Consider the following 20,936-nt stretch of genomic DNA (forward strand, 5'->3'; position numbering starts at 1 on the left):
ATACTTTTATTTTTTTCAGTGTACCTAATTTTCTGCAAAAAATATTTTAACTCTAAAAATATGTGCATATGCTTAATGAATAAATATTTCACATATTTATTAATGTTTTTGATAATGTAAATACAGATTTACAGTCAGGAGGGATGAAAGAAACCCTATATATTTAAAAGGATATACTGAGTTAACCATTTCTACATTGCAAGCTGTGAAACTTCCCTTTCATAAAAACATAATTAAAGTGTTTTTACAGTTAGCAAAGATACAATTTTATCAAGCTCAAATGAAACACAGACTAAAATATCTTACAGGGTGTATGGCATATGCAACAATGGCAACAAATCAATAAATATGTTGCTAATAAATTCTCAAGCTTTCGCTCATTCTGCAATCTAGTGACATCTGATTGTACTATTTCCAAGACAGGTATTGCTGCTGTAATCTATTCTTGTGATCAGAATTACGGTCAGTTTACCACGATGTATTTTGTTTGTTAGGCATTTAATTTTTCATTAATTTTTTGTCATTGTTTCATCTGAATGTAGAAATTATGAGTAAACTGTCCAAGAACATTGAGGTAAATTTGACAGCCTGTCTGCCCAAATGTCGATCAGGGAACCATGCAGAAATCTGAAGTAAATTGGCCATGAGCTTTTAGAGATTTTTTTGTAACCTTTCCCCTTTATATATTACATACACATATGTTTCAAGTCAGATTACAAAACCTTGGTGTAGCCAACAAACAATATATGTGAGCATTGACTGTTGATCTCTGTAGTCTAATGTACAAAAAAGTTGTAACGGTACAAACCCATTGCATTAATTTTACGCCGGCCGCGGTGGTCTAGCAGTTGTAGGCGCTCAGTCCAGAGCCCCGCGACTGCTACGGTCGCAGGTTCGAGTCCTGCCTCGGGCGTGGATGTGTGTGATGTCCTTAGGTTAGTTAGGTTTAAGTAGTTCTAAGTTCTAGGGGACTGATGACCATAGATGTTAAGTCCCATAGTGCTCAGAGCCATTTTTTTTTTTTTATTAATTTTACAAATGAAGCAGACCAGCCGTAAATCATTGACTTTAGAAGTCTACATTAGTACTTTGAAAACCTATGTGAAATGCATGCCAGAGTGTACTTACCATTGTGCCAGTTTTTAGGGTTTCTTCCCATTCCATTCATGTACAAAGCACAGAAAGAATGACAGCTTAAACACCTCATACCTCATCTCGTCTTCACGATCCCTACAGTAATCATTAATAGGGTGTTGTTCTATATTGCTAGATTCGTCACATAAAACTGGTCTTTAAACTTTGTAGGCAGACTTTTATGGCATAATTGGTGCCTGCCTTCAATTGGTCCCGAGATCAGATTCACCAGAATTTCCCTGATGCTCCACCATGAGCCAAACAAAATCATGACCAACTGTGCTGCCCTTCTTTCTACACATTCAATGTCCATGTTAGTCTCATTTGGTGCTTGTCCCACACAGTTGAACAATATTCTAGGATGGGTCACACAAGGGTTTTGTAGGATATCGCCTTTGCAGGCTGATTGCATTTCCCCAATGAATCGAAGTCTGACATTTGCTTTTCCTATGACTGAGCCTAAATGATCATTACATTTCATATTCCTACAAACTGTTACCCTCACATAATTGTATGACTTGACAGATTCCAACTGTGACTCACTGATATTGTAGCCACAGGATACTTCATTTACATAGTGATCATGTGTGTGACAGGTGTGCTTGCTTGTGTGACTATGTCTATGTTTTTCTTTTCTAATAAAGGGTTTGTCCAAAAGCATAATGTGTAACAGTCTTTTTGTTGTGCCTGTTTGCAACTCAACATGTCGCCTTTAATGTCATAACTGTCGATATTCCAGTCTGGAATTTCCATTGCAGTTTTACTACTCTTGACATTTAAAGCAAATTGCCAATCTTTGTGCCTTTTCAAAATCTTACCAAGATCTGACTGAATATTGGTGCAGCTTTTCTCAGACAGTATTTCACTGCAGATAACTGCACCATCTGGAAAAATCTGAGGTTACTACTAACATTGTCTGCCTCAAGGTAATTAACATACAATATGGAGAGCAAGGGTCCCAACACATGTCACTGGGACACATCTTTTGTTACTTCTCCACTGATGCTGGCACAGCTGTATACAGAATCTATAGACACCTATGCTGCAAGGGATTTGAATAACCTCCCAGCCATTTTCTCCCATTCTGTGCCATCTCACAAATTCCTTATTCCTCCCTTGTCCTAAAGCAAATCAGGAAACTGAGTTGAATTATCTTACAGCATGGTTTTGAGTAATAATAACCATTTATTGTTATTTATAGCCTTCTCCACTACAATTCAATTTCTCAGAATACTGTGTTTCACTGCCCCTAACTGAACTGTGAGATCAGCACTGTAACTAAACCTTGGACCATTTTGTGTGACCAAACAATATAAAAAAAAACTGCAAACTACCATTTTAAAGTCCAAGTCTTGAGACTGACACGTGTGACCACCATTGCCTGCTAGGCTCATACACATATGTCGATATTTGCACAGGTTGTGAGAATGGCATCTTTACAAGATGATGCTGAGTGTATATAGAAAAGGACACCACAAATGGTCACAGGTTTCTTCGAGTCACAGAAGAGTGCCACAGAAATGGTGAAATATTGTTTCACTTAAGAGATAATCAAGAATTGGAGAAGTAACGATAGATTAGAGGAAGAGAAATTAAATGAATTGTGCAATTAATAACAAGTAGGTGATGGGGGAAAAAGTGAAGAGGTAGGGAGGGGGGCAGGTGGTGAAAATGAAGATAAAAATATAAAAGCAATCATATTATCTACTCGTAGTGCTTAATCACACTATTTTTTTATAATTTCTTTCTTCTTAATCCACCTTTACTCCTCAGCTGTTCTCCACTATCTTGGACTAAAGGTGGCACAATGCTTACCAAAGTACTAATGGGTGTCTAGAATGCCAGATCTAAAAAGCCTGTTATTTTTATTTATTGTTGTTGGCAACATTGTGTTTGCATGTTTTGTTATCAGTGACCACTGAGGTTATGTTTTGATACTGTGTTTTCATTTTCCAGGTCAGTGTTTGTGCAGCATCAGCACAGAAAGATAAAGGATGGAACAGTGAATGTTGATTGTGAAAACTCACTGGTGAAAGTCCTGCAAAAACTGTTCAGGAACTCCACACTATTCTTGGACACAACAATGTGCCCCACGCTGTTTAGCGCCCGTAAACCTCAAACACACGCACACAACAATGTGCCAAATAAATCCACTGTCAGGAGGTTGATTAAAAAAAGATTCAACAGTAGACACCAACAGATGTGGACAGCCTCAAAGTGGCTGGTGTAAGGGAAATGCTGTTGCTGTTGGTGATTCTGTTAATTTGGGTTAAGGGTAATTTGGGGGGAGGGGAACAAACTGCAAGGTCATCGGTTTCTTCAGAAGGAAGTCGGCCGTGCCCTTTCAAAGGAACCATCCCAGCATTTTAGGGAAATCACGGGAAACCTAAATCAGGATGGTCAGACGCAGGATTAAATTGTCATCCTCCCTAGTGTGCTAACAACTAGGTGTTAATGTGGGTCTGTGAAAAATGTGTCACCATGATGCTCAAGATATGCATAATGTGTCCAGCAACAGTGCAAAGAATCTTAAAAAAAAGATTTGCTTTTAACACCTGTACAGAGTTCATTTAACACAGGAACTTAGACCAGCAGAAGATGTAAAATGATGGCAGTTTGTGCAATGGGCCTTGGAAAGAGACAAGAGAGAGCCACTGTTTCACAAAGCACATAATTTTCTCAGACAAAGCCCTCTTCCATTTAAACAGCTATGTAAACAAGCATAATTGCCAAATATGGGGATCAGAGAACTCAAGAGTAATTCACAAAAAAGACATGCATCCTCCGTGAGTTACGGTTTGGTGTGGGAATTAGAGTGGATGCTCAATTGGTCATTACTTTTTTGAATATGAACAACAAAGGGCTGTCACAGAGAGTGGAGTTCACCATTGTGTGATGCTCACTGCCTTCCTTTGGCCCCTTTCAGATCAAATGAACCTCAAAAATATATGGTTGCAACAATACAGGCGCACCTTGCCACACTACACGAGACACAATTGCTCTGGTGCGGGAAAAGTTCCCACACAGTCTAATCTCATTACAAAGAGACCACAGCAATGATGTGACACCTTCTGACTTTTTCCTACAGGGGTACACTATGTCACAAGTTTACCAGAACAAACCTTGTAACCTGTTGGAACTCAAACAATAAATCTGACGTGTCCTTCACAAAGTCGATGGGCAAATATGAGAGCAGGTTAATTTCAATGACTGAACGATTGCAATTATGAACTAGTAGAGGGGGCCATATGCCTGATATTGTGTTTCAAATTTAAACCTCAATATCTTCTGAAAAGAATAGTGTGTTTTGTTTACTTCTTTCAAATAAATAAATTCAATTTATAGTAGCTTCAAATTCAGCATTCTTTCTCAGACAGCCTTAATCTCTGACCTCCTACTCTCTCTAATACTTCCCCTTCACCTTTGCCGCTCCTTATCCTCACCACAGGTCGGTCCCTCACATCTTGGGATATGAGTGGTCCACCCTTCCTTCTATAACTTTAATCAAACCCAACGCTCCCTCCTCTTTGAGGAAGGAACTAGCTGAAAAATGTGAACTGACAGATACTCGAAGAGAAATGCAAACAACTTTGCAAAAGCCTGCTTGCTAATTTTTGAAAATCATTATAGTAGACCCTCAACATAAACAAAGGTTCCATATTGTGAGTATACGAGGTCTGTCCTGTCTAAAAAGTATCTGACCTTTGGCCAGAAAAAATATTTTGAATACCTGATGGGGTTGGGAACCTAATCCCCTTCAAAGTAGGCCCCTTGTGCTCGCAGACACTTAGCCCACTGATCCTTCCACTGCTGGAAATAACTCTGGAAGTCTTCTTCTGGAATGGTGTTCAACTTCGTTATCGTTTTCCGTATTCTCTCTTCTCTACTCTCAAAACAGGATCCTTTCAGTGGCGTCTTCAATTTTGGAAACAACCAGAAGTCGCAAGGAGCCATTTCTGGTAATTAGGGAGGTTGGCGAACAGTTGTAATTCCATGTTTGGCCAGAAAATTTTGGATCAAGTGGGATGAATGGTTGGGCCATTGTCGTGATGCAGTTGCCAGTTTTTTGCCGTCCACATGTCTGATCTTTTGCCCTGAACTGCATCATGGAGTTGCTGGAGAACATCTTGATAGTAATCCTTTGTCACTGTTGTTCCTTCCGGTGTGTATTCATGATGCACAATTCTGCGGACATCAAAGAAGACAGTCAGCATCACCTCGATTTTGCTTCGCACGTGCCGCACTTTCTTCGGCCTTGGAGAGTCGGGATGCTTCCATTGTGATGGCTGTCTTTTTCTTTCTGGGTCATACCCGTACACCCATGACTCATCTCCAGTTATCACGGTGTTTCGAAACCCAGGATAAAGGTTGGTGGTGACCAGAAGGTCCTCTGCAATTCCAGATCCGAGGTCTTTTTGTTCCAGCGATAACAACTCGGGCACGAATTTCACAGCCACTCGGTGCACGTTCAAATCGTCACACAAAATTGCATGTGCAGCATCTTTACTCACTCCAACCTCTCGGGCAATCTCCCGCACGGTCAAACGACGATCTGCCATCACCAAAGTTTGCACCCTCTCAACAACAGTTGCACTTTGAGCAGTTTGGGGCCTGCCAGAACACCGGTCACTCGCCACTCATGTGCGGCCATTTTTGAAATGGTTGAGCCACTTCTTAATTTGTGTTACACCCATTGCATCTTCTCCAAAGACTTGCTGAATCTTACAAATTGTTTCACTTTGAGAATCACCAAGCTTTTGACAAAATTTGATGCAGTATCTTTGCTCAAATGTTCAGTCATCTTGAGAGAATCAGTAATACAATCAACATGTTGCATAGCACCTCACTCAGCGACTGACAGGTGGGGACAAAATTCACTCGCATTCATAAAGGCCTCTTCATTTACTGTGTACAGTTGTGCCACGCTATTGTCTATTTTGCATGGGAAAATCAAAGGTCGGATACTTTTTTTTAGACAGACCTTGTACACATAGGCAGAAAGAAACATCATTTCACCACTGCAGAAGAATCAGAAGAACAAGTCACACCTGTCAAATATGTAGGCGTATGCGTACGGAGTGATTTAAAGTGGAATGACCACATAACACTAATCCTCCAAAAGCGTAGTCCACCCAGCAAGGATACAGCTTAAAAAAACCTCATTCGACCGATGCTTGAATATTACTCGTCAGTCTGGAATTGGTAGGGGAAATGAAAAGAGTCAAAGGAGAGCAGTCCATTTCATTCAAAGTGTTAAAGTATGTTGGCAAGGCTCACCCAACTCCAGCGGCATGTGCTGCAAGAGAGGCATACTGCATCACAGTGCAGTTTCCTGATAAAATTCTGAGAGTGCACATTCCTAGAAGGGGTTGTGTTCGTGTCACAAACATGTACTGGCTACCAGTACTTAGTAACATTACACCATCATCTGTAAGAAGATCACAATCATTGGTGAATGTTGTTGTTCTTGTTGTTGTTGTGGTCTTCAGTCCTGAGACTGGTTTGATGCAGCTCTCCATGCTACTCTATCCTGTGCAACCCTCTTCATCTCCCAGTACCTACTGCAGCCTACATCCTTCTGAATCTGCTTAGTGTATTCATCTCTTGGTCTCCCTCTACAATTTTTACCCTCCACGCTGCCCTCCAATGCTAAATTTGTGATCCCTTGGTGCCTCAGAACATGTCCTACCAACCGATCCCTTCTTCTAGTCAAGTTGTGCCACAAACTCCTCTTCTCCCCAATTCTATTCAATACCTCCTCATTAGTTATGTGATCTACTCATCCAATCTTCAGTATTCTTCTGTAGCACCACATTTCCGAAGCTTCTATTCTCTTCTTGTCTAGACTATTTATTGTCCACGTTTCACTTCCATACGTGGTTACACTCCAAACAAATACTTTCAGAAAGGACTTCCTGACACTTAAATCTATACTCGATGTTAACAAATTTCTCTTCTTCAGAAATGCTTTCCTTGCCATTGCCAGTCTACATTTTCTCCTCTCTACTTCGACCATCATCAGTTATTTTGCTCCCCAAATAGCAAAACTCCTTTACTACTTTAAGTGTCTCATTTCCTAATCTAATTCCCTCAGCACCACCCTATTTAATTCAACTACATTCCATTATCGTCGTTTTGCTTTTGTTGATGTTCATCTTATATCCTCCTTTCAAGACACTGTCCATTCCGTTCAGCTGCTCTTCCAGGTCCTTTGCTGTCTGTAACAGAATTACAATGTCATCGGTGAACCTCAAAGTTTTTATTTCTTCTCCATGGATTTTAATTCCTACTCCAAATTTTTCTTTTGTTTCCTTTACTGCTTGCTCAATATACAGATTGAATAGCATCGGGGAGAGGCTGCAACCCTGTCTCACTCCCTTCCCAACCACTGCTTCCCTTTCATGCCCCTCAAGTCTTATAAATGCCATTTGGTTTCTGTACAAATTGCAAATAGCCTTTTGCTCCCTGTATTTTACCCCTGCCACCTTCAGAATTTGAAAGAGAGTATTCAAGTCAACATTGTCAAAAGCTTTCTCTAAGTCTAGGTGTTGACAGGTGTGAAAATTACCAAACTATCCCGGGTTTGATTCCCGGCAGGGTCAGGGATTTTCTCTGCCTCAAGATGACTGGATGTTGTGTTTGCCTTTCCTTAATCTATTTTCTAAGATAAGTCATAGGGACACCCGTCTGTAAAGAATTCATGTTAGTATTTTGCAGCCGTGGCTTATTGAACTGAAATGAAAAATGAAACGTCGTGTGACGAGTGCCTCCCGTCGGGTAGACCGTTCGCCTGGTGCAGGTCTTTCGAGTTGACGCCACTTCGGCGACTTGCGCATCGATGGGGATGAAATGATGATGAAAGACACACAACATCCAGTCATCTTGAGGCAGAGAAAATCCCTGACCCTGCCGGGAATCAAGCCCGGGATAGTTTGGTAATTTTCACACCTGTCAACACCTGCTTTCTTTGCAATTGGAATTATTGTATTCTTCTTGAAGTCTGAGGGTATTTCGCCTGTCTTATACATCTTGCCCACCAGATGGTATAGTTTTGTCAGGACGGGCTCTCCCAAGGCTATCAGTAGGTCTAATGGATTGTTGTCTACTCCCGGGGCCTTGTTTCAGCTTAGGTCTTTCAGTGCTCTGTCAAACTCTTCATGCAGTATCACCTCAGAATTACCAGTTCATTCACAAATTTTATTTTCAGAAGCCCAGTGGCTGCAAAAACTATCATGGTGTGCAGCCTTCAGCTTGCGGGGTGATTACTTCAACTTGCAAGAAGCCTGGGACAATCAATGGTAGGACCAGTCTTCCCTGAAGCATCACGAACTAGTTAAAACTCTCTAGGAGCAACCACTAGGTTTCGATCTACACTGATGGCACTGGTGCACACTGAATTGGATCACAACTGACTGGGAGCAGCTGTGGGGCATTGCTGCACCAATGGGGATGCTAAGTCCTCCCCTACATGTGCCTGTGGTGAAGAGCAGAAAGGCATTCGATACAGTTCCCCACAGTCGTTTAATGAACAAAGTAAGAGCATATGGACTATCAGACCAATTGTGTGATTGGATTGAAGTGTTCCTAAATAACTGAACGCAGCATGCCATTCTCAATGGAGAGAAGTCTTCCAAAGTAAGAGTGATTTCAGGTTTGCCGCAGGGGAGTGTCGTAGGACCATTGCTATTCACAATATACATAAATGACCTTGTGGATGACATCGGAAGTTCACTGAGGCTTTTTGCAGATGATGTTGTGGTATATTGAGAGGTTTTAACAATGGAAAATTGTACTGAAATGCAGGAGGATCCACAGCGAATTGACGCATGGTGCAGGGAATGGCAATTGAATCTCAATGTAGACAAGTGTAATGTGCTGCGATTACATAGAAAGAAAGATCCCTCATCATTTAGCTAGAATATAGCAGGTCAGCAACTGGAAGCAGTTAATTCCATAAATTATCTGGGAGTAGGCATTAGGAGTGATTTAAAATGGAATGATGATATCAAGTTGATTGTCGGTAAAGCAGATGCCAGACTGAAATTCACTGGAAGAATCCTAAGGAAACGCAATCCGAAAACAAAGGAAGTAGGTTACAGTACACTTATTCGCCCACTGCTCGAATACTGCTCAGCAGTGTGGGATCTGTACCAGATAGGGTCGATAGAAGAGATGGAGAAGATCCAACGGAGAGCGGCACACTTCGTTACAGGATCATTTAGTAATCGCGAAAGCGTTACGGAGATGATAGATAAACTCCAGTGGACGACTCTGCAGGAGAGATGCTCAGTAGCTCGGTACGGGCTTTTGTTGAAGTTTTGAGAACATACCTTCACCGAGGATTCAAGCAGTATATTGGTCGCTCCTATGTATATCTCGCGAAGAGACCGTGAGGATAAAATCAGAGAGATTAGAGCCCACACAAACGCATACCGACAATCTTTCTTTCCACGAACAATATGAGACTCGAACAGAAGGGAGAACCGATAGAGGTACTCAAAGTACCCTCCGCCACATACTTGCAGATTATGGATGTAGATTTAGATAGTTTCTTGTATAATATTTGAATGCTCTCTCAAAGCATTTAAATGGACAATGGAAGACCTTAACAGTTTATCTATGGAAGCTTCTAACGGGATTTCAAACCTGAATTTAAAACTATGAAACCGTTATAAACATTGGGTTGTGTGTATCTGTGTAGAAATGTATATAGAAGGTGATTCAAAAAGAAAGAACAGATTCAATTGTTCATTAGAGACAAAATATAAATGATGGAAACACATTGCACATCTCACTGGATAGAGGAAGGTTCGAAGTTTTGACAAAGCTACACAGTTGTTTTTCTGTACCAAAATGGCAATTATCCCACGAGAGAAATCACATTGTATGTTGAAATTTTGCATGAATCCAATCAATTGTTCAAGTGCAATGTGCATTCCGATGTCAATTCAGCAAGAAGCCACCTCTGCACAAGCAGATTTACGACTGGCACAAAAAATTCTAATAGCGAGCGTATCTGAAATGGGTTCACATGGAACCCTCAAAGTCTACAAGTCAGGTAGGCCAGGACTTCAACTTCCTCAGGCAATGGCGTGGCATGTTCTGAAACAATGCCTGCATGTGAAGCCTTGCAAGTTGCAGTTCCTGCAGCAATTGCATCCAAAGAACCATAACAGAAGGTACAAATTTTGCATTCCAGTTCTCCAGGGTACAGCACAGTATAGTTTTTCTGAATGACTAATCTTTTTGATGAATCAATGATTCATCTACTGGGAAATGAAAATCACCATAATGTAAGAATTTGGGGGGGGGGGGGGGGGGGGGTTTGTGGTGTCACCGCCAGACACCACACTTGCTGGGTGGCAGCCTTTAAATCGGCCGCGGTCCGTTAGTATACGTCGGACCCGCGTGTCGCCACTGTCAGTGATTGCAGACCGAGCGCCGCCACACGGCAGGTCTAGTCTAGAGAGACTCCCCAGCACTCGACCCAGTTGTACAGCCGACTTTGCTAGCGATGGTTCACTGCCTACATACGCTCTCATTTGCAGAGATGATAGTTTAGCATAGCCTACAGCTACGTCATTTGCTACGACCCAGCAAGGCGCCATATTCAGTTACTATAATGTATTCTGAACAGATAATATTGTGAATCATGTACCATCAAGAGGGACATTCATCATCAATGGATTAAAGTTAAGTATCTGTTGTGTACATAGTTCCGCGTAGTCAGCGCGTACACAACTTTCCCACAAGAGCGCGCCCCGCTAAGCACAACAGCGCAGGCGCAGCGCTCGTCCTTCTCCACACTATGAGATGGGGCTGGCATAGAGATGGACAAATTCTGCTTCTGCCGATCCGCGTATTAATATGTAATGCAGCCACTGAGATTGCTGCTAACATAAAACCTTTTCTCCTCGCAGATCACACTCGCGCAGTGATACATGAATGCGTGAGGTATTATAACAAGTGTACAGACCTCCGATCAGTCAGTCTGCATTTGTCTGCAGCAGTCTGTACCAGTCTGCGTTAGTCTGTACCAGGCTGCATTAGTCTGTACCAGTTTGTACGAGTTCTACATTTGTCTGTACCAGTCTATAGTCAAGTTTCAGTCTGCGCCTAATAAGATTACCATATTCCTGTACATAGCCATGAAGATAAATGTATAGACACTTTTGTCAAGTATCAGAGATATATGTGAGAATAAGATTAATGTACCAATACCAAAGGAACTTCAGGTTGTCAATTGTAAATAGCATCCAGAACCAAGTTAAGTAATTTTTATGCTTGTTATTATTTTAATAAATGTGTGTGAAAATTAATCAAGTTCTGTTTAAAGTTGGTCACCGTCAATATGCTACTCTAAGTGTGCAAGTGGCATTTCTATCGTCTGACCTAATGGCAGAAGATAAACACGCCACGATAAGACCACGAGACATATTGCTGACACTCACCTACTTTGTTAGAGCAATAAGTCAAATAATCTGATGGTGTGTGTATCGAAGGTCTTACAGTACGCACACCACAGTATCAAACTAATTACGTCCGCTTTCTGAATTCTAATCCCTTGTCATGTTCCAGACCTCACGTCAGTATAGTTCTTCCCTCCTCACGCCAGCCTGCGTGAGCTAAAATGCGTGCATTTCGGCCTCATTCGTAACACGGTATTAAAGCTTGTTCTCAACAGATAAGTAAGATTCTCAGCCACCTGTGTAATAGCTCTCTGGAACAGGGCATTTTCCCTGATAGACTGAAATATGCTATTGTTATACCTTTGCATAAAAAGGGGGATAGATCTGATGTCAACAATTACCATCCAATCTCACTTCTAACAGCTTTATCCAAAAATTTTGAGAAAGTAATGTATTCAAGAGTAGCTTCACATATCTGTAAAAGTGAAGTACTAACAAAATGTCAGTTTGGTTTCCAGAAAGGTTTTTCAACAGAAAATGCCATATATGCTTTCACCAGTCAAATTTTGAATGATCTGAATAACCGAACACCACCCATTGGGATTTTTTGTGATCTCTCAAAGGCTTTTGATTGTGTAAATCATGAAATTCTGCTAGAGAAGCTCAAGTATTGTGGCATGAGTGGGACAGTGCACAAATGGTTTAATTCGTACCTAACTGGAAGAGTGCAGAAAGTTGAAATAAGTAGTTCTCGTAACATGCAAAGATCAGCACATTCCTCAAACTGGGGAACTATCAAGAATGGGGTTCCACAAGGGTCAGTCTTGGGTCCTTTGTTGTTCTTATTATATATTAATGACTTGCCATTCTATATTCATGAAGAGGCAAAGTTAGTTCTCTTTGCTGATGATACAAGTATAGTAATCACGCCTGACAAACAAGAATTAACTGATGAAATTGTCAATACTGTCTTTCAGAAAATTACTAAGTGGTTCCTTGTAAACGGACTCTCACTGAATTTTGATAAGACACAGTACATACAGTTCCGTACAGTGAATGGTATGACGCCATTAATAAATATAGACCTTAATCAGAAGCATATAGCTAAGGTAGAATATTCCAAATTTTTAGGTGTGTCCATTGATGAGAGATTATATTGGAAGAAACACATTGATGATCTGCTGAAACGTTTGAGTTCAGCTACTTATGCAATAAGGGTCATTGCAAATTTTGGTGATAAACATCTTAGTAAATTAGCTTACTACACCTATTTTCACTCATTGCTTTCATATGGCACCATATTTTGTGGGAATTCATCACTGAGGAATAAAGTATTTATTGCACAAAAGCGTGTAATCAGAATAATAGCTGGAGTCCACCCAAGATCATCCTGCAGACATTTATTTAAGGATCTAGGGATATTCACAGTAGCTTCTCAGTATATATACTCTCTTATGAAATTTGTTATTAACAACCAAACCCAATTCAAAAGTAATAGCAGTGTGCATAACTACAATACTAGGAGAAAGGATGATCTTCACTATTCAAGATTAAATCTAACTTTGGCACAGAAAGGGGTGAATTATACTGGCACTAAAGTCTTTGGTCACTTACCAAATAGTATCAAAAGTCTGACAGATAACCAACAAGTATTTAAGAAGAAATTAAAAGAATTTCTGAATGACAACTCCTTCTACTCCATAGAGGAATTTTTAGATATAAATTAAGAAAAAAAAAGAAAAAAATATTAAAAAAATAAAAAAAAATAAAGTTGTTATATTAACTTAAGTATGTTGTTAAATTAACCTAATTATGTCATGTATTGGAAAATTTGACTCGTTCCACATCATTACGAAATATCGTATTCATGATCCATGGAACTAGTATTAATCTAATCTAATCTAATCTAATCTAATCTAATTGGCTCTTCTGCCAACACAACAGGGGTTCACAAAATTTTAGCGTTGTCATTGAACATAAAAGAGCCTCACCAAAAATGAATGTATTTTGTGCTGTTTCTGTTTAAAAGCTTATTGACCTTTCTTTTTTGCAGAGGTAAATGTGACAGGGATGTCATTCCTGGACAATGCTGCAAAATCGGTTCTTCCCTCAACTTCATGAAAATTCCAGTGATCTCAATTTTATGCATGATGGCACCCCACTTCACCTTCACCTTCAGCTATGGTGTCATATTAACAATACCAATGCACAATATCAGACTGAAAGAGGTGGGCAACAAGATCTTGTTCATCAGTTTTGGCTTCCCAGGTCACCAGAACTTACACTTTGTGATTCTTTTCTGTAGGCACAGGTAAAAGACAGAGTCTTTGTCCCATCTATGGCAGCTACTCTTCAAGATCTGAGAATCTGAATTGCTGAAGCTGTTGATTCAATATACAGGGACCTGTCAATTTGTGTGTAGAATGAAATGACTACTATTCTGTTGATTCTTGAGCAACATACAGGGCTCGTGTTGCGTGTACGGTATAGTGTTTGTTCAGACACAAAACTTTGAACCTTCCTCTATAGAGTGACATGCACATCGTGTTTCTGTCTTTCACAGGTTGTCTGAAATAAACAACTGAAATCTGTTTCTTCTTTCTGAGTCATCATGTATTTGTTGTAAATAGTTGTCTAGTATTTCTATTGTCATCATAGCTGCAAAATACTAATGCGAATTCCTTACATACGAATGAAAAAACTGGTAGAAGCCGACCTCGGGGAAGATCAGTTTGGATTCCGTAGAAATGTTGGAACACGTGAGGCAATACTGACCCTACGACTTATCTTAGAAGAAAGATTAAGGAAAGGCAAACCTACGTTTCTAGCATTTGTAGACTTAGAGAAAGCTTTTGACAGTGTTGACTGGAATATTGTCTTTCAAATTCTGAAGGTGGCAGGGGTAAAATACAGGGAGCGAAAGGCTATTTACAATTTGTACAGAAACCAGATGGCAGTTATAAGAGTCGAGGGACATGAAAGGGAAGCAGTGGTTGGAAGGGAGTGAGACACGGTTGTAGCCTCTCCCTGATATTATTCAATCTGTATATTGAGCAAGCAGTAAAGGAAACAAAAGAAAAGTTCGGAGTAGGTAATAAAATCCATGGAGAAGAAATAAAACCTTTGAGGTTCGCCAATGACATTGTAATTCTGTTAGAGACAGCAAAGGGCTTGGAAGAGCAGTTGAACGGAATGGATAGTGTCTTGAAAGGAGGATATAAGATGAACATCAACAAAAGCAAAACAAGGATAATGGAATGTAGTCGAATTAAGTCGGGTGATGCTGAGGAAATTACATTAGGCAATGAGAAACTTAAAGTAGAAAAGGAGTTTTGCTATTTGGGGAGCAAAATAACTGATGATGGTCGAAGTAGAGAGGATATAAAATGTAGACTGGGCAATGGCAAGGAAAGTGTTTCTGAAGAAGAGAAATTTGTTAACATCAAGTATTGATTTAAGTGTCAGTAAGTCGTTTCTGAAAGTATTTGTATGGAGTGTATCCATGTATGGAAGTGAAACGTGGACGATAAATAGTTTAGACAAAAAGAGAATAGAAGCCTTCAAAATGTGGTGCTACAGAAGAATGCTGAAGATTAGGTGGGTAGATCACATAACTAATGAGGAGGTATTGAATAGAATTGGGGAGAAGAGGAGCTTGTGGCACAACTTGACTAGAAAAAGGGATCGGTTGGTAGGTCATGTTCTGAGGCATCGAGGGATTACCAATTTAGTATTGGAGGGCAGTGTGGAGGGTAAAAATCGTAGAGGGAGACCAAGAGATGAATACACTAAGCAGATTCAGAAGGATGTAGGCTGCAGTAGGTACTGGGAGATGAAGAAGTTTGCACAGGATAGAGTAGCATGGAGAGCTGCATCAAACCAGTCTCAGGACTGAAGACCACAACAGCAACAACGACAAATAGATACTAATTAATTGCCTCCCTTTATGCATATCTCACAAAAAGGCCATGACGGAAAAATCAGAGGGCTCTGAGCTCACACGGAGGGTCATCGACAATTGTTCTTCCTGCGGATCCGTTGCAGCTGCAACAGGTGAGAGGGGAAGTGATGTTGGTGCACAAAGTAGCCTCCACCATGCACTGTAAGGTGGTTTTCAGAGTCTTAATGTAGATGAAGACACAGATATAGATGTAGATGTAGAGGGAGCAATACTTACAGCAGATCGTCCTGGTTGCGAGTGATGTAACGCAGCAGCCGGGAGCCCAGCACGAAGCCGCCTCCGTGGGCATACGGCAGGTAGTAGTCACACAGTACCCAGTCGGTGTCCCACCACCTGTGAGGACACAGCAAGTGGTCACTGAAAGTTGTTCACAAAGACAGTTCATTCTACAAAGATCAATAGCTGGAAGCGCTTTTAGCAAGTTAAATAGGCCTTTAAAAACGAAGCCTTAGAGGTGTCTGAAGAGAAATCTACACACACACACACACACACACACACACACACACACACACACAAAGTTCCATCACCCCGGTTCCCAGAACTCCTGAAGATAGATGTTGACTGTGGATATTGTATCACAGACACAGTCTCTTTGACTGTTCAGAGATGTCACTAAACCCACCCAAAGATCTACACAACCGTGCACGAGCAGCGCCTATTAGACGGAGGGGGTCTGACAGCCGATCAGTTCCAGTCATTCCACCAGGTTGGAGGTGCACGGCTCATGTTGTCTGTAGTTCAACCGTGCCTACAGGGTCAATTACACAGTTCGATTGCATCCGCACAGTTACTATGTGGCAGGAACAGCTCTCAACAAGCGTAGTGTCCAGGCATCTCGGAGTGAACCAAAACGATGTCTTTCGGACATGGAGGGCAAACAAAGAGACAGGAACTGTCAATGACATCTTGTAAGGCAACAGAGATAATATGCTGGGCAAAATAGACTGGAAAATACTTGTTTGTGTTTTGATGGGCGTTGTATTTCCGTTGCATAGTGTTTTGGTTTTCTATTAATTGCAACAAATTATAAAAGTGTGGTGATAAATGTGTAAGATTATATAATGTATTTAGATTTAAGTATTTAAATATTTAAATATTATAAAATGCTGTAAACGAATTGTGGACATGTTTAGGGATTATTTTGACTCGTGTGGTGTCATGTGACCCGACTCAGGAGTGTGGATATGAGCGGGAAAATGAGGTCTTTGGTCGTTGGCCGTGGTGGTGGCTAGTTGGGAGCGGCAAAGTGCCACGAATGCAAGCATGGACACCAGTGTATGCGAAGGAACAAAGTGAAAGTGTGTGGGTGTGAGACAAACAGTGTACAAATTGCACCAATTATTATTTGTGAACTTAAAAATGCATGGCCACAATGTTAAAGTGTTTCTTTTGAATAAATAAGTTTCAATCTGAACGTGTATAGTTCAATTCACTGCTGTTCAAAAGCCTGCCAATATCTGACTCAATAGTAGGGGCGCAACTGCAACCGTATACTACCAACCCCCTTTGCAGATGAGCCACGTGAAAAATAGGTAGTAAATCTATGGATTATAGTTCGAAGGAACCCTGACAGCAACATCACCATCTTGAATAATACTTTTCGTGCATCCACAGGGGATCATGTTACGACTCAAACTGTGTGCAATAGGCTGCATGATGTGCAACTTCACTCCCAACGTCGATCTTTGAAACCACCACACCATACAGCACGGTACAGATGGGCCCAACAACATGCCGAATGGACTGCTCGAGACTGGCATCACGTTCTCTTCACCAATGAGTATCGCACATGCCTTCAACCAGACAATCGTCAAAGATCTGTTTGGAGGCAACCCGGCCATGCCGAATGCCTTAGACACACTGTCCAACGAGTGCAGCAAGGTGGAGGTTCCCTGCTGTTTTGGGGTGGCATTATGTCAGGCCGACATACACCACTGGTGGTCACACAAGGTGCCTTAATAGCTGTATGATAGGTGAATGCCATCCTCCAACCAATACTGCAAACATATCAGCAAGGCATTTGTCTTTGTGGATGACAATTCACGCCTCCATCGTGCACATCTTGTGAATGACTTCCTTCAGGATAACAACATCGCTTGACTAGAGTGGTCAGCATGTTCTCCAGACATGAACCCTATTGAACATGCCTGGGATAGATTGAAAAGGGCTGTTTATAGATGATGTGACCCATCAACCACTCTGAGGGATCTACGCTGAATCGCCATTGAGGAGTGGGACAATCTGGACTGACGGTGCCTTGATGAACTTGTGGATAGTATGCCACGATGAATACAGGCATGCAGCAATGCAAGAGGACGTGCTACTGGGTATTAGAGGTAGCGTTGTGTACAGCTATCTGGACCACCACCTCTGAAGGTCTAGCTGTATGGTGGTACAACATGCAATGTGTGGTTTTCGTGAGCAATAAAAAGGGGTGGAAATGACGTTTATGTTGTTCTCTATTCCAATTATCTGTACAGGTTCCGGAACTCTCAGAACTGAGGTGATGCAAAACTTTTTTTGATGTGTGTATAACCAAAGAACCTCAGTCTTAAACAGTGTCTGCACTAACAAGGAATTTTGTATACGCATTTGGCATGTACGAGGAGCTTTCAGTAAGTAATGCAACATGTTTTTTCTGAAAGAAGGTTGATTTTATTCAGCTCGTGAGCAATAAAAAGGGTGCAAATGATGTTTATGTTGTCCTCTATTCCAAATATCTGTACAGGCTCCAGAACTCTCAGAACCGAGGTTATTCGTCCACGAGACTCAGAGGGTCATAGACACGGGTTCCCAGATAGATGCCGTGTTTCTTGACTTCCGCAAGGTGTTCGATACAGTTCCCCACAGTCATTTAATGAACAAAGTAAGAACATATGGACTGTCAGACCAATTGCGTGATTGGATTGAAGAGTTCCTAGGTAACAGAACACAGCATGTCATTCTCAATGGAGAGAAATCTTCCCAAGTAAGAGGATTCCAGGTGTGCTGCAGGGGAGTGTCGTAGGACCGCTGCTATTCACGATATACATAAATGACATTGTGGATGACTTCGGAAGATCACTGAGGCTTTTTGTGGATGATGCTGTGATATATCGAGAGGTTGTAACAATGGAAAATTGTACTGAAATGCAGGAGGATCTGCAGCGAATTGACGCATGGTGCAGGGAATGGCAATTGAATCTCAATGTAGACAAGTGTAATGTGCTGTGAATACATAGAAAGAAAGATCTCTTATCATCTAGCTACAATATAGCAGGTCAGCAACTGGAAGCAGTTAATTCCATAAATTATCTGGGAGTACACATTAGGAGTGATTTAAAATGGAATGATCATATAAAGTTGATCGTTGGTAAAGCAGAGTCCAGACTGAGATTCATTGGAAGAACCCTAAGGAAATGCAATGCAAAAAGAAAGGAAGTAGGTTACAGTACGCTTGTTCGCCCACTGCTCGAATACTGCTCAGCAGTGTGGGGCCCGTACCAGATAGGGTTGATAGAAGAGATAGAGAAGATCCAATGGAGAGCAGTGCGCTTCATTACAGGATCATTTAGTAATCGCGAAAGCATTACAGAGATGATAGATAAACTCCAATGGAAGACTCTGCAGGAGAGATGCTCAGTAGCTCGGTACGGGCTTTTGTCGAAGTTTCAAGAACATACCTTCACCGAGGAGTCAAGCAGTATATTGCTCCCTCCTGCATATATCTCGCAAAGAGACCGTGAGGTTAAAATCAGAGAGATTAGATCCCACACAGAGGCATACCAACAATCTTTCTTTCCATGAACAATACGAGACTGGAATAAAAGGGAGAACCGATAGAGGTACTCAAGGTACCCTCCGCCAGACACCGTCAGGTGGCTTGCGGAGTATGGATGTAGATGCAGATGTAGATTCCAACACACCATATTTCCCACTCTTTTGGCTACAAAACTGTATTTTTTAATGTGCTCTCTGCTCATGCGGCAGGCTTGCACCACCTTACTGGAAGGGCCCGTATGTCCGTACAGTACCACTGTCCTGGTCGACATCAGAACTGACATCTTGCTGCGTGCACTGCTTCCCACAGAATGCATCTTTCATTAGGCCAAACAGATGGGAGTCATAAGGTGTGAGATTTGGGCTGTAGGGTGGTGCGGAATCCACCGGATACACACCTTCAAGTACTTCACCTGGTGGATGGATGTGTCAGCACTACCAACAGAGATGCCCAGCTGTGCAGTGAGGTGTTTGATTGTGATCCGTCTATCAACTCAAATGAGAGTGCCCACACATTCCAACATTGCAGAAGTCACAGCTCTGTGCAGTCAGACAGCACACAGGATATCGGACAGGTTTGTGCGACCTCGTTGTGATGATGACAGGTGACTTGCCCAATGACTCACCGTGCTTTTGTTCACTGTCAGGTGTCCATAGACATTCTGCAAGTGCTTCTGAATATCTGCGAGACTCTGGTTTTCTGACAAATGACAGCCCACTGCTTGGAACACACCGCCATTACAGATGCCATTTTGAAGGCTACGTATAGTGCTGCCACCTATCAAAATGTCATGAAAGTATAGGGGCTGAAGCAGGAATATTCCATGGTGTCCCACGACAAATTCCGCATTTTTTCACCCAAAACTGGCTGAGAAAAAAAAGTGTTGCATTACTTACTGAACACCCCTCGTACATTGATTTTTATAAATTGCTGAAAAATGATTAAAATACTGATAAATCAAAACATTTCTTGTGCAGTACAATCTAACTTCTATGGTCTGAAGATCAAATAGCACTCTGTTTCCAAAACAGGTGCAGGACACTGCAGCTCCAATCCTTTCTGTAAAAAGACTGTGTAAACTGACAAATTACACTAGTTAACAAATTTAAACTTTTTTTCTGCATCTGGTTTGTAAATGGGTGGATTTAACTAATTCTGTGGTGCTGAATACACTGGTAAAAATCAGTTTATCTCTATGATGTCACATTTCCTAGATACACAGTAGAATATAAAATAGTAATAGCGAAAATTGACGCAATTTAGTCAAAGAAAAATACACATTCAGAACGTCTGAAATCGATACTATTTTGTATGTATATATGGGCATGATGCCAATAAAAGGTCCAAATTAGTTCAGAAGATATTTTCACCTTTAATCGTCTTTGGGTTTTGAAAAATGCGACGATGGAGCTCTTATTTTGTTTGCCATTTCATCACTCTCCCTAACAAGACCCCAGCTTCAGTCACTCATCATTCAAGGGTTCCAATGACCTCAGTAACAGTGTTCCACGGTAAGAATGTCTTGATGAAAGCATTCACCATGCTCATCACTTACAGCTCCCAAATTTTCTGGGAAGAAATCAAGGTGAGAATGTAAAAAGTGAATTTCAAGTGACGTTCTACACCCCGTGTTCTTATAGTTGTCCAACAAATCATTCACAATGGTAACACA

The 20,936-nt window shown here is 41.2% G+C and overlaps 1 protein-coding gene across 1 annotated transcript in view; it reads right to left on the bottom strand.

The window, feature by feature from the left end:
* Positions 1 to 20,936, bottom strand: part of LOC126426526 (beta-1,3-galactosyltransferase 6-like) — a 61,437-nt gene that overhangs the window by 7,023 nt on the left and 33,478 nt on the right. Inside the window, exon 4 of the mRNA XM_050088430.1 lies at positions 15,721 to 15,837. Coding sequence (XP_049944387.1) covers positions 15,721 to 15,837 — 117 coding nt within the window. The remainder of the gene's footprint in view (positions 1 to 15,720; positions 15,838 to 20,936) is intronic.

Source organism: Schistocerca serialis, chromosome 11 (assembly GCF_023864345.2).
Source record: "Schistocerca serialis cubense isolate TAMUIC-IGC-003099 chromosome 11, iqSchSeri2.2, whole genome shotgun sequence".
Taxonomy (NCBI): Eukaryota; Metazoa; Arthropoda; class Insecta; order Orthoptera; family Acrididae; genus Schistocerca; species Schistocerca serialis.